The 27,096-nt window shown below is 39.1% G+C and overlaps 2 protein-coding genes across 2 annotated transcripts in view; one reads left to right on the forward strand and one right to left on the reverse strand.

Annotated features, from left to right (window-relative positions):
- The window catches only part of lute (BTB/POZ domain containing protein 3 lute), a 28,825-nt gene extending 13,212 nt beyond the window's left edge, over window positions 1-15,613 (reverse strand). Inside the window, exon 1 of the mRNA XM_071597739.1 lies at window positions 15,265-15,613. Coding sequence (XP_071453840.1) covers window positions 15,265-15,508 — 244 coding nt within the window. The 5' untranslated portion in view covers window positions 15,509-15,613. The remainder of the gene's footprint in view (window positions 1-15,264) is intronic.
- Brf (Brf RNA polymerase III subunit) overlaps window positions 1-27,096 on the forward strand; it is a 168,705-nt gene that overhangs the window by 24,533 nt on the left and 117,076 nt on the right. The gene's annotated exons all lie outside the window — the stretch shown is intronic.

Raw genomic sequence — 27,096 nt, forward strand, 5'->3', positions numbered from 1 at the left:
GAATCGAGGCAGGAAAATGGACGGTTGCAATGAGGGGTGAGAATGTCATGAATAAATCGGAGAGAAGTGAGAAATTCATGAGGTCGTGAGGAGACGGAAACGAAACACCCGAGGCTCATGCTATGAAGAAGGTAATCATCGAACTATATGATTGAGAGGGAAGTAATAGGGAAGTTGTCGAGGAAGGAAACATGTAATGTTTTTTCGGGAAAGAAATCAGACTCAAATGTGATAGAAGAGCGAAGAGAGGATCGGAGAAGGTGGTGGTGAGAATCCGGGACGGGGGAGGATGGACCATCAAAATTTAGGCGACTCTGATTAGGAACAAAACGTCATCAAGCAAGCCCTTGTTCTCAATTTTTAAATTATGAAAGTTTGAGGAATTAAATCTTCGTAATTTTATGTATTATTCAAAATTTTCGCCTCAAATTTAGCAGTGCAAAGCAAGGGTGTCACTTATTGGGTTTTTAATCAAATCGTATGTGTTTTCAAAATGAAAAAAATGAATGATGAATAGGGACGTGATGAAAGTTATTAAGGGGTGGAAATAATTAACTTTTTCACTATGATAGCGTTAGGAAACCAATGAATCTGTCAATTTCGTCAATTGAATTAACTCCCGGGAAAACGTTGCGACAATTAAAAATTCTTATTGAAAATTCCAGTACATTGCTTGATCCATAAGATCAGCATTTTTATTTTATAATCTAAAATTCAATACCAATAAGTAAATCTACCGTTGTAATGAATGTATAGTTAGTCTATGAGGAAAACCTGGTGATCAAATATCAATTATGTTAGGTAGATGAAGGATTTCAGGGAGAAGATGAGCGAGGGAGATGTACACAGAGCGGCTCGATCGACGACGGACGGGCAGTGCTTTATCACTGATTAAAACCATTAAATGGCGCCTTAAAATTATTGTATTTAGTTAATGTGTTAGTTTATTAAGAATGCATGTAGGAATTGGTAACTTTTGCTTATAAAAAACTAATTTTCTTCTAAGATAATGAAATTTAATTAATTAAATAAATTTTAAAGTATTGAAATCCAATATAGAAAAGAGGATGTCGGGTGAGTAAAGGAGAAGGAAGAAGAGGTTAAGTTTTTCTGTGGCATTAAGGATTAGAAGTTGCAAATTGAATCCCAAGACTTTTTCAAATGTATATATATTTATATATATATACATACATACTAATACATGCATACACATTTTTTATATTTTTTTCATTCACATGGAAATAGAATGTGAGGAAAAGGGATAGAGACATATAAAAGACGAACACAGGAATGGTGAGGAAGGTGGAATCGAGCAGACCTCAAGCGTAAAAAAGCTTCCATGGCCGGGACTCGAACCACGGATCTTCTTCGACTTGGCGGGCCGATGCTCTGGTTAAAGCATCGATCCTTACGATGAAACCGGCTGCCTATGAGTTTTAGGGTGCTCTTTCACCTTTTACGGAGGTTTCTTTGGTAGGTCGTGCAAATTTTCTCAGCTACTGATAGAAATTCCTTTCTTTCCTCAATCAAGTTCTTGGCATAACTCATTCCAGGGAGTATCTCGCACAGTGTTCTGAGTACTCTATTTCTGCAGGATTTGATGATTGATGACTTCCCATTGATATTTACCGCCAGAATTCCGAGAAGCACAGACCGGGATAATAAACTGATATCCGGCACGACATGGAGTCGCTCGCAGGCGGCTACATAAGCTAAAATTAGTATCTACTTTGAAAAGCTTTTCTCATTAAATTGGGTCATAAAAGATGCCCTCTTTTGTTAGTTAATGCTCTAGGGTGTATAAATTCGAACATTTTTCTTTGTTTACCATATCGCATGAGTGGGTTCCATATAAAATGTATAGCGCAAAAAATTGTGTTGTAAATGGACGGGTAATATTGCCTATGCCCCTTGAACGTTTTACCATCGTAATGTGATTTATCATTAATAATTATCGTTAGCCACTAGAATTGCTTTCCTCCGCTCTCCGCATGAATCTCTAAATCATTAACCCAATAATATTTTCGCTCTCTTGTTTTCCGTCACCTGATTCATGAATAGCATCTGAGGCCTTCTTCTGCGATTCTTTTAATTGAACTTGCCCTCCGAAATAATTCCTAGCAATCTTACCTTAAAATATGAGTATTACCCCTTCTTCTGATTTAGTGTTTTCGTTAGATCTATTTCATAGGCATTTCTCCGCAGAATTTCTTCTTCATTTATTCTACGTACACTATCCTCTGCATTATCCGCCTCCAGTATTTGGAGTCCACAACATAGGTACATGTTTTGTGTTTAAAAATTTCTAAGGTGAAGGTGATAACTTAGTTGATTCCATCGCTCCTTGATTCTTAGAAAATTTAAAATACGATAATCTTGAATTGGAGGGAGTTACAAATAGGCAAAACTTTCGAAAATACTTGCACTATTGATTTTTATGGCATAAATATCGATCTTGCCGTGCTGCGTTGATAGCATTTATCACGGATGCAGAAAAATGGCAATTTACTGCCGAGCAAATGATTTCAAAGAAAAGTTCTTTCACGATTCGGAATGAAACTGAGATATACATAATTTTAAGGTGGAGCAGGGATAGTTAAGTTGGCATTGGGACAGAAATAGATAACATTTCGTTGCCAGTATTTTTTCCATTATTCTCTCCTCCGCCGATATTGTGATTTACTGGCATCATCAGGGTAACAGTTCTCTCCTTCTCTTCATGGCTGTCATCATGAGACTTGACCATGTGAGACTCGCAGGTAATGACTGCAGAAATATCGTAATATGCAAAAAACGTTGCCTATTGTGACCACTTGCGTGCACCCGTAATAATTCTAAATACATTGACTAATTACAACTTAAAATGTTAATGTTAAGAATTCACTCATTGCTACCTAGAATTTTGCCGTCACACCTTTTGTTCACTAAAATGTATCGGCCTTCTGTTTACGTGATGAAGAAATTGGCCTGATTAGGGCCGCGGCTATTTAAGGACCGTAGCAAATGAACTACTTTCAAGCGGTGGATTTGTTTGTCTCTGGATGTCCATATAAATATCTATCACCTTTTATCACCCAGGCTCTTCTTATCGTTTAAGTGCCATTATATGCATTAATAAAAAAATAGATATTTTTCATTACTCCATACTCCGATTTGTCCTATATTAGGGCGCTATTTTTATGTTGGCGAAAATTGTTATGCTTTTGTAATCTAATAACAATATTTGCGATAGAACCATATTCATGAGGTAATTTTATTCTTAGTTATTTTGACTGCTACTGTAAAAATACAATGAAAGTTATTTTTTCAATACTTAGGTTAAAAAATGAATGTCATATTTGGCAAGTATAGACGTGTCCCGGTTAGGTATCGTTGCTTTAAGTGCCGTTATATTCCTACTCTACGTTTAGAGGAGTAAAATTTCGGTAAATCAAATAAAACCCATTTGGTCATAATTATGTTGTAAACAATGTAATTGTTTTGGTATTTTTTAATTTCTTGCATTTATAGTAATTTAAATGTACTGCCCATATTCGTGGTGATGCGTTCGTTAATGCGAATGAATATTCCATGTCTTTCGTAATGCATCTTATTTTCGTCTGATCACGCATTAATTCAAGTACATCGTATTACTAAATAAACAAAAATTTCATGCGCAACATAGCTTAAATGTAGCCTTCAAAAGGTGGGGAAGTTCTTGATGCCTTTCGTGGTGTGCCACATCTTCAAAGGTTAAGGTGCCCTCGTATGGGTTAAATGGAAGAAGGAACCATTAGGTCTCAATTTCGCCCAAATAAAGACCTCTATTTATCTATCTATCTATCAATAGTTCCTTGTGTAGATGGGTATATCGAAGAAGTAACGTAATTTATCTCGACATTCTCATCACTGAAGCAGGCTGATGAACTGCAGTGGAGTCTGAGCGTTCGGACGGAATAGAAAGTGCAAGGCTGCCAGGAGGCGAGGAAGGAAGGTCGGTCGGATGGTTGTCCGTAAACAGATGAAGTCAAAAAAGAACACTTTAAACCAGTGTATAATTTCAGTGGATTCCATGATGTCGATTCAAATGAACAGTCATATGCTACTTTTAAATGAGCTTGATTCAAACGAATTTTTTGTCCAGATGACGTCATAAATTGGCGACTAAATTTTGCTGATTCGAGAAACCAGGAAATCTTAAAGCTGTTCCAGTTTCACAGGCGGCCCCTCCTTCTGAGATAGCTCCGGCTGCTTCACTTCAGTGTGGGTAATGGGCGAGCTTTTTAGGGTTCTAACCCTGCCTCCGGTCGGGGGAGTTACGATTTTAAAACTTATTACGGCTATAGGAGTTTTTTATTTTATTTTAAAACTCTTTAAGTTAACTAACTTTAATGTTTATTAATTAAAGACTCATTATCACAAATTTTTATCACACCTCACTTCTTAAATGCAGTGCTATGTTCCACTTAAATATAGTATTCAATCATCCTCTCCGATATGCCATTTTTTACGCCCCGTGTTATCGTTCGAATAGGAGAGTTGTGGACCTACTGCAAAAATTCAGTTTATGAGGTCATGGATTGTAATATTATCAATTATATTATGTGATGATTTATCATGAAGAATTGAATTTTTATCTTCATACATGTATGGGATTCTTCTTGCCAAAGTGGAAGGTATAGTTAAAACTTTGGCGTAATTAATACTCCGAGGTAAGTTGTAAAACCAACCATAAGATTAAAAATATATTTTTTTATGTGAAAATTAGGAAATTTGAGAACACGGTCATTATTAAAACTTCAATTTTGGCAAGACGATACTGCAGATTATGCAATAGCATTTGTTTATGCGTTTATTATGTAAATTCCAATGGTTTTATTTAGTTCAGTGGTAAAGAATTTGGAAACAATTCCCTTGTGATGCATGATCTTCGATCATTTTTTTTAAACTTACAAATCAATTTGATTGGGACGCGTACGCATCATCCGCGTGACGCAACCCATCGAGCCGAAGTGTGAAGTGGAAGCATATCCATTGTCCCACATTGTTGGCCCAGCATCGCTCCGGAAGATTCCCTATCGTGTGGGGGGACCACAACCCGATTTCACGACGTTAATGATCTCTCAATCAGGTCACTATGGTTCGCGCGTTTCGTTGCGTCAGCAACCACAGAAATTGAATCTCTGCGAAATTTCTAATCTGTGGATTAATATTGTTCCAGTGTATCTAGAGCCATACATTTCCCAGGTTCTTGTGGGAACTCAATAGTTCACCGCAAGACTATGAGGCACGGGATATCGATACTTCTTTTAGGAGGGATAAGGAGAGGGCTGAAACATTATACTGGAATTCATCCGGTATGTAATAATGGTATGCACTCAACATGCTAGTGTTTATGCAAATCATTTGCATTTCCTGTGTTGAATTTGTTGATTCGGAGAATCTTTCATTGGTATTCCCACGTTAAGGGCATTAGTGCAGTTGAGAGACCCACAAAATGTTAGGCGTCGAGTGGAAATTAAGGCCACATAAGGACTACCTTCTCAGTCTCTCCATGATTGACATTTCCATTGGATTTTATATATTTTTAAATACTTTGAGTATGGGTTCAATTTTCGTGTATCTCTATTTACTATACATGTATCTAACTATATTTCCGGCACTCAGTGGATTTGATATAGTTCAACTGCGCCCACCATTTATTTAACCTTCCATATCGAATGTTTCGAAATAAAATTCATACTTTTTTCTTCCTCTTTCGTGGTAATATTTGTTTCATCTATTTATACATTAAGTTTTATCTTTGAATACTTGAAGTTTTATCTTTGTTCAAATACTAATACGGCGCTTTCTCTTTAATGTATCTGATATTCAGTCATTTTTTCATACGCTATCACGGCCCCAATGTACTCACCTTCCCTTTCCTATGCTTAAGTTATATTATTTCTTCGATTTATTTTTCAAATGTGACTATTACCTTATTTTTGATGTGTCACCAAAATTCGGAAGCGAACTAAAATAATTAGCTCTGATGAATTTTCTTGCAGTTCCAGTTCAATGAAATTATTACAATAGTGTATACCTTTAGTTCGAGAATAACGTTTTTGAGATCCTTGCGAGATTTAACCTATTCTTAACGCGTGTAGTTTTTTGTGTAGAATATAAAGGCGCGAAAAGTTTCTATCTCTATTTGTAGACTTGAATGAATTAGAGGCGTTATATTCTGGCCCTATCACATTTCAGTAAATCCTCACATTTAATAGGGATGCCTATTTTGACGTTTCGATTCCCCCGGGTTATCCACGGCAGCATTTATAATGTAAATAACATATATTAATATTTGATCTTTGAATTGTGTAACCTTCACTGTTTAGAATTTTAGAACTCCACCCTGTAGAAGAAGGTTCGATTATTTTTTTCGGAAGAATTATTTGTGTCGACATTCCGTTGAACCAGACACGTTGCTAGTAATTTGGGATGCATCTTAGAAACCATGGAATCACAAATTGAAAAAAACCAGGAGAAAACGTTGTCGGTTCGCGAATGAATCTTACGGAAGAATCTGATGTGTGATACTGAGAAGGGAGCCAGGGGCGAACTTACTATTGATGTCAAGGTAATAATTGAATTATTTTTGTCACTTTGGTATTTAAACATATAAGTAGGGTTGCAAATTATGCATCAAGTGGAAGGAGTTAAAGTAGAGCAGGAAAGGCGAATCACGTACGTGAGAGTGTGTTGGAAGAAGGAGAAATACGAGTAGAAAGGGAATTGAGAAAATAATTGGGTTAGCAAAAGGAGTATTTACTGATGGTGGTACAGTTAACTGATACTCTAGGTGAAGATAGAGAAAACAATGAGGTGAAGGTAAAGAAAGTAAAAGTCGTGATGACGTTAGCACGTCTTTTATTAACCTATTTATATGAAACAGTCAATAAATGGCGTAAAGAAGATCTAAGAAAGAAGCATTCATGAACATGAAACAGGTTATTTGTACTCCGTGCAAATGTGCTTGGGAAAAGTATTTCAAACCCAAAGCAGAGTTACCAGAAGTGAACCCCAAAGGCTATTTGCGGCATTTTCCTTAGGCGGTGCAGTGGTGAGCAGAACTATCCGTATTCCTCACGATTTAACGAAAATACTGACGAAGAGTCGACGTGTTCTTTAAAAAAATGTAAACTTAACGCCCGTTTGACGAGAAAATCATGCTGTGGTGTGATCGAAGTGTGTGAAGTTCAGACCATGCAAAAGAAACGTACAGGTACGAGCCGAACCGACTAATATGGGAAATTTCCCCATCTATGTAAATCTTCAAACACAATAGCTATCATCAGTTCTTAATCTGCAAACTACCCTCCCTTTCTCAGGCACACAAAACACCGTATCCAGTGTTAGCCAGTTGGTAACTAAAATTTAGTTAATTGCTTCATCAATTACTATTTAAAAAAGTAAATAATAAAATAATGTGCAAATTATTACAATCATCCAATGTCTTTCCTCTTCCATCAGCGCGCTTCATTTTCTTCTGTTCCTAATGCCTTTCACGAAACGCGGGAACCTCTTTCGTAAATATTCATATCGATCATGAATAGTAATAAGTGGCAAATTACGATGAGCTCTTTCATTTGAACTATTGCAAACTTAAGCCAGATGACGCGGAACGTATTGGAATCAATGCCTACCTACGTATGCATTTGCTCGTCAACCTTTTCGTCTTATTTTGTCTGCTGGGTTTTAAAACGTATGCTGGCGTTCGGCATTAACTTCAGAGTTGCCTGGATTTCCAGTTCATTTTCGTTTGATGGTGGATCAAGTTTTGATGTTTCTATGCATGTTGTCTCGTATTCTTGTTAACCCTAATTTCCTCAAAGCAATAGGTTTCATCATTCAAGCTGCTGGTCTGTACAAGCATAAAAAAATGCACCTACGTATACCTACGACATCTCTAGAGATTTTCGGCATATTCCATTTGCATGGACAGCATTTTAAGGTTAAATTTTAATTTTTGAGTGTGTACATTACATCCTTTTATTTGTTTAGCAAATAATAGTCTTTATCCTCGCATTTAATTACTTACAGCTGTTTAATAATTTTGATTTGGCTTGGGTATAGTTATACTGTGTCCGAAATAATTCCATTTACTTGAACTATTGACGAATTTGTGTATAAATTCTTTTTTAATATAGTGAAAGGCGTGAAACGAGCCTGCGAGGCATATATCACTGTTTATTTGTCGGGGATTGATGAGCATGTCATAGAGGAATGTAGAGTGAAATATTAGCCTCTTGAATTGAGCGTAAGCCTAAGGATAGCTTATCGTCTTATGTTTTGAACATAAGTTTACTTATAGTTTGGTTTCTGGAGATAAATTAAACGTTTCTCCTGTATAATTAAGTATATTACCAAGGCACATGCGTAAAAATTTTGATACTTTTATATTTGCACGAATCTTTCCTAAAAATTAAAAGTTGCTTTTCTCTGCTCCTAATTTTACCTTTGAAAGCGTTTTGAAAATATTATTTGCGGAGAGAATTTCCGCTCGGGCAAGTCGAGTCTTCACCTGCCTTTTATTTTAACCTTGATCCACGAGTTTTTCTTTCAAATTTTCAATTCATCTAATTTTTTATCCATTTTAATCCAATCAGTTCATTCATGGGGGTTATATAAAACTGTTGGCTCGAACCTTAGATATTTATGTGGAAAGAAGGGCTGTTTGGACCCATCGGCATAGCAGGAATCAAAAGAAACGATAATATCAAACTTCTTCGAAAAAATTACCTTTTGAATCATCCGTATTTGTATTACCTCGTGTAGTGGTTTTTCATGTTCTTACATAAACAGTATCTCAGTTAGCATTTCATGTTTTCTTCTAGAATCTTTATGGACGTATTATTAACTGTGATGTCATATTAACCGTTAAGTAAGTGAAGATCTATTATAGACTATTCTTTCGTTTAACTGTTTGATACTTAATCACGGGGATCCACAGATCGAGCGAAATGTAAGTTAATTGAGAAATTTATAACATTCATTTCTCAAACCGTGCCCTAAATGTACGGATAGTGAAAAGTCGAGGAAAGATTTTAGCACAAGACCCATGTGACTCTATGCAGCATCTTTACTGTAATGAAGAGAAGTATGAGTTATGAAAGGCCTATATTTTTATCCGGATGGGCCACCATGTGTGATACGTGCGCGTATCTCGTTGTTGTCTTTTATTCGTGACAGGTATCTTCACGAGCCGGAGTCAGATGATCGGTTTGTAATAGTTTTGTCACCTTTGATTGTCAACTCTCGTCGTCGATTGTGGTACGACATCCGTCTGTGATGTCATTGACCTGCAACCCTGTGATAATAGCCGTATGTAATGAATCCTGCTATCGCAAAAGGGTGGCTTAAATTTACGAGGTCTCTCGCTTTTATGACAAACAGTCGGTCAAGTATTCTAGAGGCTACAATCTAGCTGACTCCAACTTGGCAGACGGTCCGCGCGATTAGAGATTGTCTGTTGGATGTACATTTAAACTAAAGTTTTAGCGACGAGGAATGATAGAGTTTTACTGAGTTACTTGTGAGGGAATTGTTTTGCGGATAGATAAAACTGACCGTCGGGTCGATAATTGTCTTTTTGGTTTTTATTAAATGTTTGAGCCAGAATTCGGAAAATTTTAATCAAAAATTGCTTCCGGCACTGTGGTTCAAATTCATCGAGTGGAAAGGATGACAGTATTCCCCAGTTTATTATGTTATTCGGTTCTTAGTTTCGTCCTCAAACGCGTAGTGGAGGATATGGAAAGACCGACTTTGCCGTTGTTGCTATTATTTGTCTTACTTCCTAAGATATGCAGCTCTCAGGTCCAAAATTTTTATGGATAATGTTTCCTTACATTTCAGTGATATCCTTTATAATTCTTCGAGTAACAAGAAGAGGTAGGAGAGATCATGTCAGTAAAATTAGAAATATTAAGTGTAGAACAAATAGATTTAAGGTGTTGTTTTTTCCACAAACTATATGGGATAAGAATAACATTGTCCGACCGCGGGAGAGTCACATTCGGGTCAAAGTTGGCCTGGTGTGTGTTGTCACTGTCACGCACGCGGGGCTTCTGAAATATCAACTATTAAAGATATATATATATATATAACCATAAACACATCCTAATACTGGATCAACTTAGTACTGAGTACTATATATAGAGTTGGACTGCTGACCAGAGGGTCCCGGGTTCGATTCCCGGGCAAGGCACTCTGGGAACCTGCAGCTCCACCCAAGCTAAGTGATTTTTCGGGTACCAGATCTTCCTGGGAAACCATAACCGGCACAGGGAAAGGAACTGGCCCCCCTACCCTGATGTGTGAATTTCACACGCCGTATAGGGCTTAGTACTGGGTGAACTCGACCATCACCTACTAAACCGACCTTCGGATTGATTACTGTGTTTATGGTATATATATATATATATATATATATATATATATATATATATATATATATATACATATATATATGTATATATTGTTTTTTTATCGGTCTCGTTGGCGGCGGGGTAACGTTCTCGCTGAGGTCGGGGGTTCGATTCCCGCTTATGTGGATTGTTCTCCATCTAGGGGTTGGATGTTTGTCGTTGTATCTATTGTTATATCATTGTTAAAAGTGGGATGTAAAGGCCAAAGTGCTGGTTTCAGATTACAGTGAAATAAATAAAAATAGACAATGGAAAAAGCCATCCGAACCCTTATGTTAATGGGTAGACCTGATGCGGAAGAGAATTAAATGACCCTGTTTACTAGTGAAATTCGATTTAAAATATGTTCTAATTCTGGCTTAGAAATTCTAATGTTTATTCCTTCTCCGAAATATCTGTGTTTTGAAGCCATTGGTGAAATCATGTTGTTGGTAATATAATTCCCAAAAATTTTTAATCAGAATAAAGGGGCTACAAATCGAGTATGGATTACGGTTCTCCTCAGTATTGTATGCTATTGAAGATTTGAAAATGTGGGCAAACTTGAGAAATTAGTACTTCGCAGATACCTTTCTGCATGGATATACCCCTTTCATTTGTTTCTGTTATATGTATTTTGTTAGTATAAATTTGAATTTAAAAATCTGAAAATGTACTCATAATTTCATAAACAGGTTTTGAAACTCCTCTGTTTCGACCATACAACTGACTTTGTTTTTTTGACATTTCATGTTCATTCTAAGTGTTTTGTTTAAGTATTGTTTAGAGGAAGCTCACAATTGGAGATGTTAAGATAGGAACCTTGTCCTTTACAAGGCGGAGTTGTCAATTTGACGAAGTACCAATTTAATTTCGACATGAAACATATATTTTCAGAAAAAAATAATAATTTTTTTCCGGAATCTATTGGCAATGTCGTAAGATACCGATTAAGTGTAGTAACCTGATTTTATACAATGCTTTACATTTATTTTTCCTTCATGCCTGTGTTTAAGTATTTCAAATAGGAATTGGAATATACTCCCTCAATTGTTTTATTAAATTGGGAAGCGATACAGATTTTTATTTAATTTTGTTTGTTATTTTTGTCCTATCGAGCTTTCATCTGATTTCATCTCCACGTGACGATTACTCCAACTCATGGCATCGGTGACGACAAGGTTCAAGCATAGGGCGCGATGCAGTGACAGAGCAGTCATCAAAACAGAATCATTATGCTGCTCATAATATTTTTATTTCTCTCGTTTAAATATTTTATCGTAATTCGAATCGGGTGCCAGATAAATGCTTCATTTGGTACTTGTGTACAGTCAAAGGAGCCGTATTGAAATTGAAAAAAGATTTTTGTTTTGTGAAATTTACCGCTGCAACCTCGGAGCTATGTGCTCCAACAAAAATTTTTATTTATCAAAAAATTATATTCGTAATCTATGGTTATTCTGGTTTAATATCTCCGTCGCCTCTTTCCACTCTAATATGGAAACTCTTTATCACTTCACCTCCGTCTCGGTCCGAGGCTTCCGTTAGTGATATCCTACTGTTATCGGCTAGGTGGTAGTGGATCTTATTTTCCAGTCAATTCACAGTGGCATATGAAGAAACTAGAACAGGAATTACAGCTTTTTATGACAAACATGAATGTTCACCTTAGTGCAGTTGAGTTTCTTTGAGCTACTAGCTGACGAGTAATTGACGCATGAACAGTCTAAATGCCGAATATTTACTTGGTATGTTCTTATAATTCTCCTCTGAAGAAGGTATTTTCGCAGCAAATCAGCGTGCTCCTTAAAGAATCCTGATAGGGTTTTTGATCTTATAAAGCTATACAGGTGTGAATTTGAGTTCTTGTGTGAGTCGTGAACCGTGTATTTCAATTTTGGGGATCTTACATTGCATACCTTTCTAACAGGTGAGTCAAAACCTAACGTGACATCCTCGCTCTGGCAGTGTATCGAATCACTATTTGTCCGAGACAATTTCAGGGTTGTTGCGTAAACCTGAATATCTGGATATTCATTAATTACCACACTGTTTATTTTACTTGAAAAAGTCATGAATGTATTAAAACAGTCGGTCATTCTGGAGACCTATAAAATTACTCGTATACGCATGAAAACGACTACCGCAGTTAAACTGGACGATAAAATTTCTGTTAAGGAAAATATGGGGATACTCGCTGCTGCAATTATCATTTCCTAAAACAAGTTTTCTTTTTTATGTTTAATTTTCTCCGATGTGGTATTTTGAAAATAGTTTTTAGTCATAAAACTTTAAGTATTGTATATTTTGCTGAACCAATATCCGGTAAACTTGTTTTCGTATCAAACTTCGTAATTGAAATGGCCTTTATGGAAGAATAGAAACACTGGAATGAGCTATTATGCTTTTTTGAGCGAATTTTTCCAAAAGCTTCGTATTAAAATCGGTATGACAGCCTTTCTCAAATGGAAAAAATAGGGAAAATTTAAGCGTTCTGCCTTTTAAATGTATGACTGCAAAAATTATATTTCAACCGTAGCGACTCGGATACAGTTGAAAAGTATATAAATACAGGTACATTTTTAACAAAAAAGTTGTTGTACATTACGTGAGGCACCAATGTGGAAGTGATAAGTTGATAAATCTTAACTTTTTCAAGTGAATATGAGTGACATTTTACCACGTCCTAGCCTCAAACCAAAGATTAATAATATTCAATAGGATTAAGAACATTGGGAAGTTCTTTTGTGAGGAAACTTACTGTTGACTAATAAGAATCACTTGTTAAGGTCAATAATAAGGATAATTAGCAAAACAAGCATTAATATTTAAATCGATCATCGCGGCTAAATGAATGCAACGAAGTGCTCTAAAAATTTTGAGTTGCTTCTCAGTAGGAGGAGACATTTAGAAGCTGTAAACTCCTTACCATCGTCGTTCATGGTTAAATTTGAAATAACTCGCTAATTTTTTGGGATTACTAAAAATCATCGGAATGAATCACACTCGTATGTATTCTAATTGCGTATATTCGATGTTGCGCTGTTTGTTAGAGACTTCTCTGCTTTTCAGAAGCGAATATCCTTATGCAAATGAAAAATTGTTTTCGCACCTTTAACGTGGTATTTTCTTTTATCAATAAAGCGGAGGAGGTACTAGATACCTGAGTTAGATATCCCTTTGCCGCCAAGCCGCGAAACACGAGCGTCGTTGGTAAACTCGCCTAACCTAATTAATGTTGAATTCACTGCACTCTCATTGCGTTCATGTCTCTGAAATATGCCCGACCTTCAAGATGAATTGGAAAATATGTTTCTGCAGGTTCCCTTTGATTCTACCTCCTCGACATAGTATTATGGTTCCCGAGGATATGTGAATAATTTTCCTTTATTTTTGTTGCTTGTTTATTTACATATTTGAGATAATTTTTGTAGACATATGGAGGTATAAAAAAATGGTTAGATTAATTAGTGTGATAAATACTGGAATAATTTTAAAATAAGGATCGGAGATTTAATAATATGGGTTTGGAGAAAGCTAGAATGAAGTCATGAGATAGATGCGTGACATAAATTACAGCATTTTTTTTCTATTTGGGTTTGTCTTGCCGCGATATCCGATACAGTATCGCCTCATAGACCACTCGTTGAAAGTAGAAAGTAAGGCAGAAAACGTTTGATCATCAAAGCCATAGACCTCTATTCCTTGAATATACTCAGGCCATAGATTATCATGGAGTTTGTAGGCCAGGTCTTAAAGAGAACTTATGGCTTTGTCAGCTCTATTTCAATACAATTTTTTGCAATTGCATAATTGCTTTTCATTGCATGACTATCTCCATATGGTGGGGAGCCGCATTCATTAATTAACTAATTATTTGGGCAATGGTAATATTGTGAACAATGGTAAAAATTATTCGGAAATATCGACTTCGTCCGGATGGATGGAGAGTGATTCATTGATTTCGACAGCCGTGTTTTCGTCTCTTTCGCAGAAACGCAAAAAAAAACGTTCTTCTGCCGAAATGTTGTTTCTGTGTATTTTCTACTTTCCCCTGGTTGTCTATGGATACTACTCACATTACTATGACATAGTAAGGTATCTTTGGGGAAATCGACGGGAGAAATAGTTAATGGAGGAGCTGGTGTTGACCGCTAGTGAAATGTTGAGGGCTGTGAGAGAAAAGAAACATTTTGGTCGGTGGGGAAGCGGAAGGAAAAAATAGGATTTCGGATTGAATGATGGAGAATAAAAATGTATAATGAGATGAAGTAACAAATCGTGTGAATCAAGAGGTATGACATGCGGGTGTCCTTATGAATTACACAACTATGTGAAATAGTTTTGAGATAATCAAAAGTTACATCTGATCATTTGACTAAACTACTGGAAATGTGTTATTATAAACCATTGTTTAATGCTGTGAAAGACTAAAAGTAAGTATAACTTACGAAACAAGCAATTTAACCAGCGTGAATTTTTATAATTAGGCCATTAAACGTTTTTATTACCCGAATAGTCTCCAAGAATAAACAAACTCCGTTTTTGAGCATTCTCCTTGAGGATAATGATATCATGGTGAGATACGAGTGGATTTAATTATTCCATCGAAATAAATGGATAGATTCATATGGATACAAATAAATGCTGGTATGGTGGGTTCTAGTTTTTAATCTGTTAGTGATTCCCCAATCATTTAAATTCTGACGTATTTTTTCGTAACGCACGGCGTTAAATGCCATAATTATCATTCACCCGTGACCTAAACGGATCCTATTCACATATAAAAAAGTCTTATAACCCACCAAGTCCCTCTTAAGCTTTCTGTCGAGCCACCCACCTGGTGACCTGGTCCCTAGCCTCGCGACCACCGCGTTGCCTCCCTCTTCGGTCTCGCTAACGCCGGCCCCGCCGCCGTCCGCCGCTTGCCTGTTCTGTCTGAAGGCGTTCCTCCGCCTCTCCTCCCCGCCGCCCGTGTGGTATTGGCCGTCTGCCAGCAGCAGCAGCGCCTCGGCCTGCTCGACACTGCGGTCCAGCGGCCCGTGGACGCGCGCCAGCAGGTCCACGCACCTGTACATGAGCATCCAAACGTCGGCCTGGGAGATGAGCCAGCGGACAATGTACGTACCTGCCGAGAGGACGGCCGTTGGCTTGCCGGCAACGCCAACACGACCGGCCGGAATACCACCACCACCAACGCCGGGATCTCGTCCGGCCCGGGCCGTCGAAACTATCGCGGAGGCTGCCGAGGTCGCTAATTCCACTGCCGTAGATGCTGCTGTCGTGGCCTCCGAGATAGAATGCATGGCACACCGGAAGGCCAGGGGGGAGGGAGAGGGGCAGGGTCGCGGTTATTTCGGGGCACCGGGTTCTAAGAATGTACCCCACGGGTGTGTTCCGTGTTACCCGAGGGGAGGACTGTTAGGTGGGGGAAGAGGAGTGCAGGATAACCCGGTGAAGTTCACCGCACTTATTCCAGAGAGTAAGAACAACTTCACAGTAGTCACAGGCACTCGCTGTGGGGGACACACTTCACTAAATGGGTATATTAGGATCTCTACGGGTCAGTCGTTCTTCCCGAAACGATTCCCTGAAGAAGGAATGCGGGAAAAATCCGTAGGGAGGGCATCGGTTGGCGTGGTCGTTCGCGGTCTCTCCGAAAACCCCGCGTCGGCCGTGTTTTGTTATCCACCTCTCTCTCTCCGTCTCTCCCGTCGCCGCCGAGAGCTTCCCCCCGTCGGGACTCGTGAGCAGTGGACCTTCGCTGGCGAACGGATTAACGACAATGTTGAGGTTTCCTCGCGATGCAGGAGGTTGACGCCTCCTCCGTCTCCCCCCCTTTCCCGCTCACCTGCCGCCTCCTCTACTGCCTCCCCCTCACGTTAACCTTCCTCCCTACTACTGGCAGTCGTGGGCGGTGTATCAGGAGTGTAGTATTCCGGGAGGGGTGGAGTGGAGGAGGGGCAAGGAGGAAGGGCAAATAAGCAAGCGGCCGGAGACTTGGGCGCATGCAACAACGCGGGGCAGTCAGTCTCTCCCCTAGCGCGATACACCTTGCTTCACGAGCGGGATCGAGACGGTGTTGGTCGGCTGCCGGCCGCTCATGGCGATCCCGGACCTCGTGGTGGAGTGGATATCTGAAGGAATCGGTAGTGGAGGTGGGGAAAGGATATCGGAGGGGGAAGGAAGGTTTCAGAGAGCACTGTTGCCAACCGAGCGGTTTTTGAGGTTTCGCGGGTCGTGACGTCGGGTGGCTGGGACCCGTGCTTTAGGATGATGAGGAAGGATATTTATCGGGTAGGTTTGCGGTGCCGGAGGGACTTTTGCTTTCGTCATCAGCTGTTTTTTTTCAAGGGCGAATCCGGTGGTGACTCGAGAAAGTGGAAGGAGGAAGAGCGGGGAGTCCACGAAAAATCATGATCGCGGAGGAATTGCCGGTGGGAAATGAGCGTAGCACGCCCGCCAAGTCCGCTCGTCAATTTGCCTCTTCGCTCCCGGCAAATATTTGCATGGCGACCTTTCCACTGTCACGTTCTTTGTTCCGTCCATATTTTGGACCCATACTGGTAGCTGAAAACCGTTGGTCCCAAATCAAGGTGGCTACTAGCAGAGGACTTCGGCTTGGGGAAATATATCGGGTGAATAAAATATAAATGAAATATTTCGGTTATACCTTGTGAGTGCATATTTGAACGTTCCTCTTGCGAGTGCGTAAGTGGTTTGCACATTTTTTGTCCCAATGCATTACGAACCCTTATCGAAATGCCCAAGTTGCGTCGCTGTTGTCGGTTACCGCAGTAATGCAGATAGTTTCAATAGTGCTCCTTTGTAGATAAGTTAAAATAGTAGAATTACTTGTATAATTAGCACACTTCTTCATAGTAGTTGTTCATGGAATGAATTATTAATTCCCAAAATAAAAAAAATGCTGTGTAACAAGCTATAATGAAGTGGTATTGTGCGTATGTGGCGGTGCCCAAAAATGAAGATAAATGATAAATTTTAGGATGCTCTAATGCAAATTGGTTATCGGTCCCATAATTAGATGTGTCCTTTCATTACTTTTTGTTTTCTCAACTATTCAGAACTCTTTTCAGTTGATTTTCAAACTGAAATAATGGTCACTGTTCCTAAATTTCCTAGCTGACGTATAGCATGATTATTTATTCCAAATAAGACTGCTTCCAATGTTATTAATTTTTTTACGTTTAAAATGCCATGTTATTTGTGGAATACCTCAGGCCGATTCCTCTTCCCTGCCAGGCATTTTTCCCGGGTTATCCCTGTCATAATTGTATCTCAAGATTTTCACAGTTTTGGTGTTAACGTCGAGGGAGAGGAACGACTACGAGCTCGTATTTAATCTCGTATCGGTGTTTGGGGTATTAAGTGGTATTTAGGTGAGATAACCGGTTGACCATTCGCATAACATTTCTCAAATTAAAACAAGCATGGCGCATCATTGTCCTGTTTCCTTTGTTGCTGTCAAACACACTGCCTCCGTTCACTTAAAGAAATTATTATCCACGACATTAACATAAAGCCCCGCTCTGCCTGAAATTGGTTCGTGATTACGGATGGATGGTTTTCCTCGCATCCCAGGTACAAGGATCTTACCTTTTAAACAAATTATAATTTAAATTTTATTGTTCATTTTTAACAATTTGGTTTACTGCACAACTTTTGCAATCTTTGCGTTTCTTGCGACCACGTCAGTTCTCACACATGCGACACAGTTACAGAAAGCTGCACGATAAATTGAGGGCATTGTTCCTTTTAGAAATTTTAATAACAGCGCTAGTTGCCGACCATCAATACCTATGCGTGTAATTTTCTTATATAAACGAATTTATCTTTTGAGATAAACTGCATATTTAGTTGTGTTTAATTTTAGCAGTTTTTGTGTGCTAATCAGAATTTTCCATAGTGGTTAAATGGTAATATTTAAACAATACTCAAACTGTATAGGGTTTAGGGTAAAATTTAGGGTCAGAACCAAATGCTTTTGTTTTTATTTCCTATTAATTTGCAACATGTCATAGAATTTGCGGAATGTACTGAAGTAATTAATTTTAAGTGTATTGAAGTTTTCGGAGTATATGCGTGGAGTTAATTTTAATGGAAAACATCTTAACGCGAGAATTATTTTCGTACCATGGTGCGTCGTTCTTTACCATGCCTAGGTAATAAGGTGTCCTCTCTGTTTTTATTCTGCATTACAACACAACGTAATTCGATTTCACGTTAAGAAAGTTATTGAATGGTGGCAAACTCATGAAAGTCGTTAAAGAGCTGTGACGAGACTTGCCTGCCAGGCTCATTAGTATTCCATAGATTCCGTAACGTTCAAAGAGACTTGGAAACGAGTGCGGATCGTTGGGTAGGCAGGGACAAGGCGATAATGGACTTATTGTTGCACGGTTTCCAAGTTGTTGGGCGATTCTTCGCGAATTGGATCGTTGGGAAGTATATGGATTATTTCTTATTGACGTATTGGTCTCACGGAATAGTAACGTCTTCTATAAAAATATGGTCGATGAAAGTCATAAGGTGCTTCGGTTCATCGAAATTTATTGCTTTATGCTGTTTTGGCAATGGAATTAAGTTCAAGCGGTTTATTATATTTTTATTCATTCACTCTTTTAGGCATCGGTGATATCTCGGAACTCATTCGGGGTTTCTGTTTCCTTGGGCAAGATCATTTATTTTTTGACGAGAACTGAGATGAGGAAGGAGAAATCTTTTTACGCCTGAGCTTTCGTGTGGAATGGTTTGTACTGCCTCTCTTTCCAACCTCCTTCGGAATTCAGTTGACATTTCTCACCGACGCAGCGGCCCTGCCTCTAGTTACTTATTAATGTCGTTCGCTGCCCGTCTTTAGGCTCAAGCCGCACGAGTTGATACGCACGCGATATCCGAAGTCTCTCTTATCTCTCTCTCTTCTGTTCTGTCCCCTCCGAAGACCTCTCGCCGGCAAGCTCACCATCGTCTCCACTGTTCGTGACAGGGAGCCGGGTCAGCGTATCACTTGCTACCCGCGATAGGTTTAGCACTGCTTATTTCGCATTAACTTAACCTCGAAGGCGTTTTTTGTGGCTATTCAAAACTTTTCCGTGCCAAATTTGATGCTCATACTTATTTTTCTGGATCTTTTACTCGTTGAATATAAAACGCGCTCGGAATCACCCATGCCGTTTCACTAATTTTTTCTTATTTTTTTCGTTTAAAATTTCCATTATTCATGTAAATATTTCAAAATTTTAAAAATTCAATTCTTTCTTCGTGTTCATCTTATAATATAGCAAATATATAGCAATAAATATGGAACATTAATTTCGTAGATTCTGCGTCGTTACATATTTCAGCCTGTTTTATTCTATTGACGAGAATCAATTTTTTTCACTTCATTTCGTGCTTTTTCAAACCATCTGTTAGAATAAAAATGCGCACCCGTGCCATTGTTTTTATCTGAAATTCCCCTCCGAATATAAAATTGCTAAGTATATCCTGTAGCATGCTTTTTGATGTGATAAAACGTTTTTCTTTTTTTTTGGCTAATTAAATCACGCCATTGTTTTAAATTAATCTCCGCGCAGAATTCCCTTCGACCCTGCTTGAAGCTTAAGCTTGGACGCGTTCATAATATATTCATCCAATCAACATCCAGTTATCATTCCAATAATAATCTTATTTGCGCTTCTTGAAGATTAATGTAGCTAGATTTCATGCTTGTATGTACAAGCTTCAGCATTGGTCGGGAAATCTTCGTTTTGGTGAGTGGGAAATTGGTTTTGAGGAATTACTGTGCAGTCGAATGTTGGGCCACAAGAGTTAATCCGTTGACAGTTTGGGATGTGCCATTTACAATGTTGAACATCGGCCAGTTTTTTGTGTGAAGTATCGATTAATTCCGAAGGAATCTTAAGGCGATATTGTCTGCACAGCCTCGAATGCATGGGTAAGAGAACTGATCGATGCCTTAGCCTTGCGATAATCGGTCATCATCGCATAGGTCCGGTGGCAATAACCATTTGACGCGGTGGGCGGAAGCGCGTCGCTCGCCGGGGGAGCAAGAGCTTGGGGGATGTCTCCCTCCCGTTCATTTTTCATATTGCTTTCCTTTTCATTACTCTATTTCCATTAATGCGAACCGTTTGCCGCGTCGTGCTCACTTGGGAAAGGGAATGGCAATTGGAGTTGGCTCGAGGTAGTTGACGAGGGGGATTGAGAACCGGTCGGGGGAGTGGGGCCCACACTTGACATTGCAACGGACTCGAAGAATTCAATGGAGATTATGGAGGCGGATTTCTTTATGTGCGTGCGAAGTGTTGAACACTACTAGATTTGTGAGAGAGCTCTATGATAGGAAAGAAAGTGTTACAGGGTTATTATTTGTGAAAGTGGAATGAGAGACCCTCCAGCCACGTTAGGGAATGGGGCAGAATAAATCAATGGCCGCCCAAATAGAGTTCATGGGAGTTGAAATAATTTTATGGAGTGTTACAAATTGTTTTTTATTTATTGACATGATTTTTCGCTAATCCATCACGCCTGCCTACTGTTTTATTCTAAAATATCGTCAAAAGGATCGATAGAATGAGTTCACTTCGTATAATTTAGGTGAAAACCCATCTCTAATCATCTAAGCAGAGATATGCATAATGACGGGAGGAGTGTAGTTATAGTGCTTGTGAATGAATGGTATAATGAGCATTTCCTTTGGAGGTTTCAGGATACTTGGCGAAAATTGTTTCGCACTTTTGCCAAAAGTTTTCTTGGGACAGCTTTTTGAAGTTGTCCATATGAGCCTTATGTGCAGTTCGGAAAAATGCAAACGGTACAATCAGATTTTGTAAATTTGAAATAAAAATGACTGAGGAACTTCTAGCCACAAATTTATTGATCTACATAGATATATCCATTTACTTAATGCATTTAAATTCTGTGTGCACATAATTTTCTCCTGTTGTTAAGCGTGTATTTTGTCGCCAATCGCCAGCGTTTTCCTAGTATCTATAGGTTTGTGGGTGTGTATAAATATATATATATATATATATATATATATATATATATATATATATATATATGTGTGTGTGTGTGTGTGTGTGTACGATATAGCACGTATATATAACGGATCAGATTGAAGACCTTACCTATTGGCCCCTGATTGAACACCATTGACCAAGATCCTAGCGATTTGGAATATTTCGATTCATTATTTCCTAACTATCTGTCGCGTGGTAATGGATGGACCCATGATCCAAGGTTTAGCCTTAGTTAATCCGATCATTTATTAATGGAGAGTATTGTGTACAGTTTTATTTAATTCCTATTTTAATCAGAAAAGCGAAATTTGAGAAGGTAATGGTGAAAAATCTGTTCTCTGGGTTTCGAGTATGATTAAATGGCTCGAAATAAACATTTATTTTTTCTTAAGAGATATTGTGGTAGAATAGCTAGCGGTATCATTGGCCAGATGCTACCTTTGATCCCAGGACACTTTTGGACTTAAATTAATATATTTTTTAGTGGTGCTGATTGAAAGTGAATGCAATTAGTATAATCTCAAAATAAATGAATGAAACCATATCAACCCCGAAGGTCAGTTAGGATAGGTGATGGTAGAGTTCACCCAGTGTTAAGCCCGACGGCGTGTGAAATTCACGCATCAAGGCAGGGGGGGCAGGGATCCTATGCCGCCTATGGTTTCCCAGGAAGATCTGGTACCCGAAAAATCACACGGCTCGAGTGGAGCTGAGGGTGCCCATAGAGGCTCGCCCGGGAAACGAGTCCGTTTTGTAGTCCCAACGCTCTACCCACTGGACTGCCACGTCCCACAATTAAATTAATATGCTTTTTAAAAATTCAACAGTAAAGCGAGGGATGAAACATAAATGATTTTTTTTACTGTTCCGAAACTATAGATGGGTGCCCTTTTACCTTCCCTTCATCCGGACTCAGTCCTATTCCCCTGGGATTGTTAACTCTTCTAAAAGAGGAAACTTGTGTGCGTCTAATGCGTTGCATAACTGCGGATAAATATGAATAGGGATATGTACTGGCAGTGCCATTATTCCCAGAAATCTCTTCCGCTTGCACATTTCGTAAGAGAGCATACTTACTCTTAAAGAATTCTAGAGCACCGGAAGGATTCTTTCATCACATAATTGTTATGACGCGGTGAAGACATTTCTAATGTTGTTAGTCTTAATTACGTGCATAAATTTGTATTTCTTGAACCTGTTTCATTTCTCTGGAAACTGAGTGGCAAAATGAAGAATGAGAAATCGTGGCAATACGACGTTTTTATTCTGGTTAAGGTGCTCTGTGTAACGGTAGGAGGAAATTAAATTTTAAATTCGCCATTCAAATTAAGCCCTATGGTACTACTACAGTTATGCTATTTATGTATGGAGTATACCTTCGACTACTAAATTTTGGAGGGAACGGAATTCATTTCTTCATTTACCGAATATTCCGATAGACGTGTTTTTTTTCTTCTTGATACAATTAGGTTTCAGCCTGGTATATTAGTTTGAGTATGTTAGAAAAAACTTGTTCTGGATGCAGATGATAAATTAAATTAATTTTCACATTTTAATGAGGGGAAAAGTTATTGTTCGTTTTACGTTTGATACTAATTTCTTTATTATTCTCTTCTTTGCCATTTCTTGTGTTAATTTACGCATTTTATATCAGTGGTACACTGCTCGTTATTAGTTTGTACGGAATGACTCCCGAGGTAAAATTTTTAAGCAAAACGGTGTTTCACCGTCAGGAGGTTCATATGCTACGCGTATTTTCGCCTATGCATTTCGGTGATGTACGTCAAATGCTACCTACCCCCTCTTGCTTATGTGCACGTCGTGATTTCTAAACTCGACTTGTAAGCATGTGTAAAGAAAATTAAGAAAGAGTGAGAACTGCTGAATCTGGCAGAAAGGTTGGCAGGTAACAGGAGAGGTAAAATACGAGGGTCATCCGGAAAGTAGTACCCGTTCGTGAAATAAAGACACAAAAGTAAATATTAACAAACATAAAAAATTTTATTTGAAAGAGGATACTTTAAACTACTTCTCAACATAATCTCCAAGCAAATTAAGGCATTTGTCATAACGTGTGACAAGTTTCTGTATTCCTGCTGCATAGTCCTTCGCCGCCAGCTCATTGAGATACGCGAGGGACCCATCTTGCACAAATTTTTGCATAATGCAGATGGTGTTTAACAATTTCATGAACAATTGTTCGAGAAACATTGGGAAAATGCTCACAGATGTCATCAATTGTGACGCGCCGATCGTTCCTCACGAATTCGTCAACTGAGCTCACCAGTTGGTCTGTAATGACAGACGGTCTCTCCGAACGCTCATCGTCGTGTGTGTTCCCCCTCCACATGTTGAAGTTGCGACACCACCGCCGAACAGACGACTCGTCCATTACATTGTCTCCATACACCTCCTTTAATTGGCGATGAATATCACATGGGCGAACGTTTCTTGCATTGAGGAATTTAATCACTGCCCTCACTTCACAACTGGCGGCGTTCTCAATTTTTTTAAACATTGTAAACAATCACAGAAACAACACAGGCAATGCTAGCGTCACGCAACTTGGCTCAGAGAAGGCAGACAAGCCACTGAAGCTATCTGACCTCGTCCAGCGGCTACTCGCGTCGTCAGCACTTCATGCGGCACGAACGGGTACTACTTTCCGGATGACCCTCGTACATCACCAGTTGTATGTTCTACTGGAAGAATTCTTGAGCTCATCGTGGTAGCGATTATTGTTATCTCGCTATGGGGGTGTTTTCCACCCTCATGATGAGAACCTTAAAGATGCATGTATGCTCAGCAGAAGACGTCTGAATATGAAACATAGTTTGGAGGTTGGGTTTAAATCACTACAGTATGCCTTTTCGTCCACCTTTATGAAACGCTTTACTTTTCCAATTTTCTTAATCACTTTGGACGCTTACTACGTCAACACATACGGGCACTGCCGATGTTGGCGAATATCATCGACTGTAATGAAGGGTGGAGGGAACGTCCTTGAGTTCTAACGAGTGAGTTTCTCAACTTTTTCAGCCAAAGGGCAAAACGCAGCTAAACCGGTTGGAGTAATTGTGCAGGATGTTGCTGTTGTTTCTAAAGCACGTAGTTACTACGAAGTTATCCACAGTGGTATTCCATCAACGATTTTAGATCATGATTCAAAATTCTGTTGATGTTGCTGCCGTGGAATTCGTATAACAGATGGCCGTTGTTTAAAACTTATTCAGCGTCTAACTGTTTTAAGTTTATAGTAGATCGTAGGTTTACGCTGCGGTTCACAGATTCACATAGGTCTGCTCTCGGAATTGGCTGCGTATGGAGCATTTTTTGAGCGCAATATTTCTTATAGTGTCTCAGCGAGCGTCTTGAATAGCGAGCTAAGTGAAGTGCTGGTTCTTTCCATCGTCTATTATACTTTTTTATCTTTCCTTTCTTAAGAGAAAGGATGGAAGACACTCCTGTAAACATTTTTTTTTAGATTGACGGCAAACCCCTCGAGTCCTACGCAGTTTTTTTCTTCAGCTACTCGCACTTACTTTCTTCCTTTCTTCGTGAAATCCAAAATGTCTTCTCTATTCCTCCCTCTTTCCCATTTTCTAACTAACACCTTCTGCAACATCCTGCCAGTTTCCAATATCACTTCCACCTTTTGAAATTTCTCCATTGAACGTCCACCTCGTCCTTCTCCCTGTCCGTCTCTCCTGTATTTATCTTCCTGTCTGCCCTGCTTATTTTCTGCATCCTTTTCCACCCCCCCCTCTCTCAAAAGTCGGCATTTTTCGCTCATCAAATTCCCTTAATGGGAATTGAATCCTTAAGGTGCTGTGGTCACTTCTCATGATCAAATATTGTCGCGTCTGCAAGAGAGGAGATAAGTCAAAGGAATCCTTCCTTTGGGATCATCAAGGAAACTGAGGGACAAAAACGAATATTGTCAGATTTGATAACCATAGTCACGCTTTTGATAATGAGTTTTTCGTTTTTCTCCCTCTACTTTTGAATAAGGGGGCATTGGTTTATAGCTTTCAGTTTTTCAAATCCACGGAATGGAAACGTTTGATGACTGCTAACCAATATGTCAACAGGGAGAGTGTGCTCAGGCCCCACTCTCTCCTCACAGGTATTTTTATCCTTACATGAACATTTTTCGGACGGGGATGGGGGAGTTTTGTCTCTATTTGATGTCGGTACTGTGTATGTTTTATAACCTAGCAGTCACAATGTCGATTCGCAAAGAAACTAGTAGTTATGGGATACGTGCACTTGAGACGTATTCTATTTGCCCTGTGAGTACCGTCATACGTCAACTCGACGATATTTTGAAGCTTGTATAAATTTAAAGTTTGACTTCGATGTCATGACCTATCCTCAAGGCGTTATGAAGCTTGGACAAAGTGCTTATCCCTGCTGACCTTATATAAAAAAGTCAGACTCATATATTGGCTTGCGCTTCATCACTTAAAGGAGTCATAATTTTAAATTGACTTGAATTATTTCCAAAATATTCTGTTAATTCGTGTTGATTGAATAAGAACTCTGATGTCGTCATGCATTAAGTATTTCATATTGATAAGTTTTGAGGAATTTAATGGATGAAATGCAATTGGCACACATGAAATGATTTCAGTACCTTCCCCTCGTGACCAATGGTGCTCAAATGGTTAAGAAAATTATCAGGTGATATGTCACCATAAAAATTCTCTTAGTTATCCGTACAATTTTTCTTTGTTGTAAGCCGAAACTTGTCTCGTAAAAAGTAATCTTTCTGATAACTTATTGAGTCATATCCTCCACTTTCGGCCATCATCAGATTAAAAATGTTGGAAACAGTTCCTGTAGTTGGCCAATGAATTAATTTCAGTTGCGTCTTTGTTCCTTCGTTAAACACTTCCAGTTCTTGATCTCTATAGTTCTTCCTTTGCGTTCCACTGTAGCCATTCCCGTGTTTTCTTCCATGACGATATTCACTGAACTGTCGTGTGCCAGGATATGTCCATTTAGGCAGTCCCACCTGTCATCAGTGTCTTCCACTTCTTTCTTCACTCATTCTTCGAAAAACTTCAAAACACCAATAATTTTCTCCATTAAAACTTCATCCGTCTCCCGTATATACCTTCACACTGCTTACAATCGTCTTTGTCCTGCCTCTGCTATTATCCGCATCGCACATCACAATTACCCAGGTTGCCAGAATGATTAATTTTCCAGAAGTTATTTAATTAACCCTCTCGGGTAGATTGCAAGCATAGATTACATGTTGAAAGTATTTGACCATTGTGGCCTCCTTTCATGATACGCTTCAGGGATAACTTTTGGCGTAGTAGTATGGCCGAAAAACCAGTCTCCCTTTCTCGACAAAGATACGTGATTTTCTGTGGAGTATGTGGAAGGTCATACGAGAGATTATGAAGGTCGAGGGGCTCGTCTGCCGTTCGCCGGAATGTCCTTCCAGAGTGGAGTGCAAGATGGTTTCGGGGCGGTGGTCTCTCGTCAGCGGTCGGTCCTTTTTTTTCCAATGGCGGCAGCGAAGGCGGGGAGAGAGTGAAGAAGAGTTAGGGAAGATGTTGACACCTCTCTTTCTTCCCCCCCCTATTCACTCTCCCTCCCCTGAGTGCATCCCT

Source organism: Hetaerina americana, unplaced genomic scaffold, assembly GCF_022747635.1.
Source record: "Hetaerina americana unplaced genomic scaffold, ioHetAmer1.1.p SCAF_9, whole genome shotgun sequence".
In the NCBI taxonomy this organism is placed as follows: domain Eukaryota; kingdom Metazoa; phylum Arthropoda; class Insecta; order Odonata; family Calopterygidae; genus Hetaerina; species Hetaerina americana.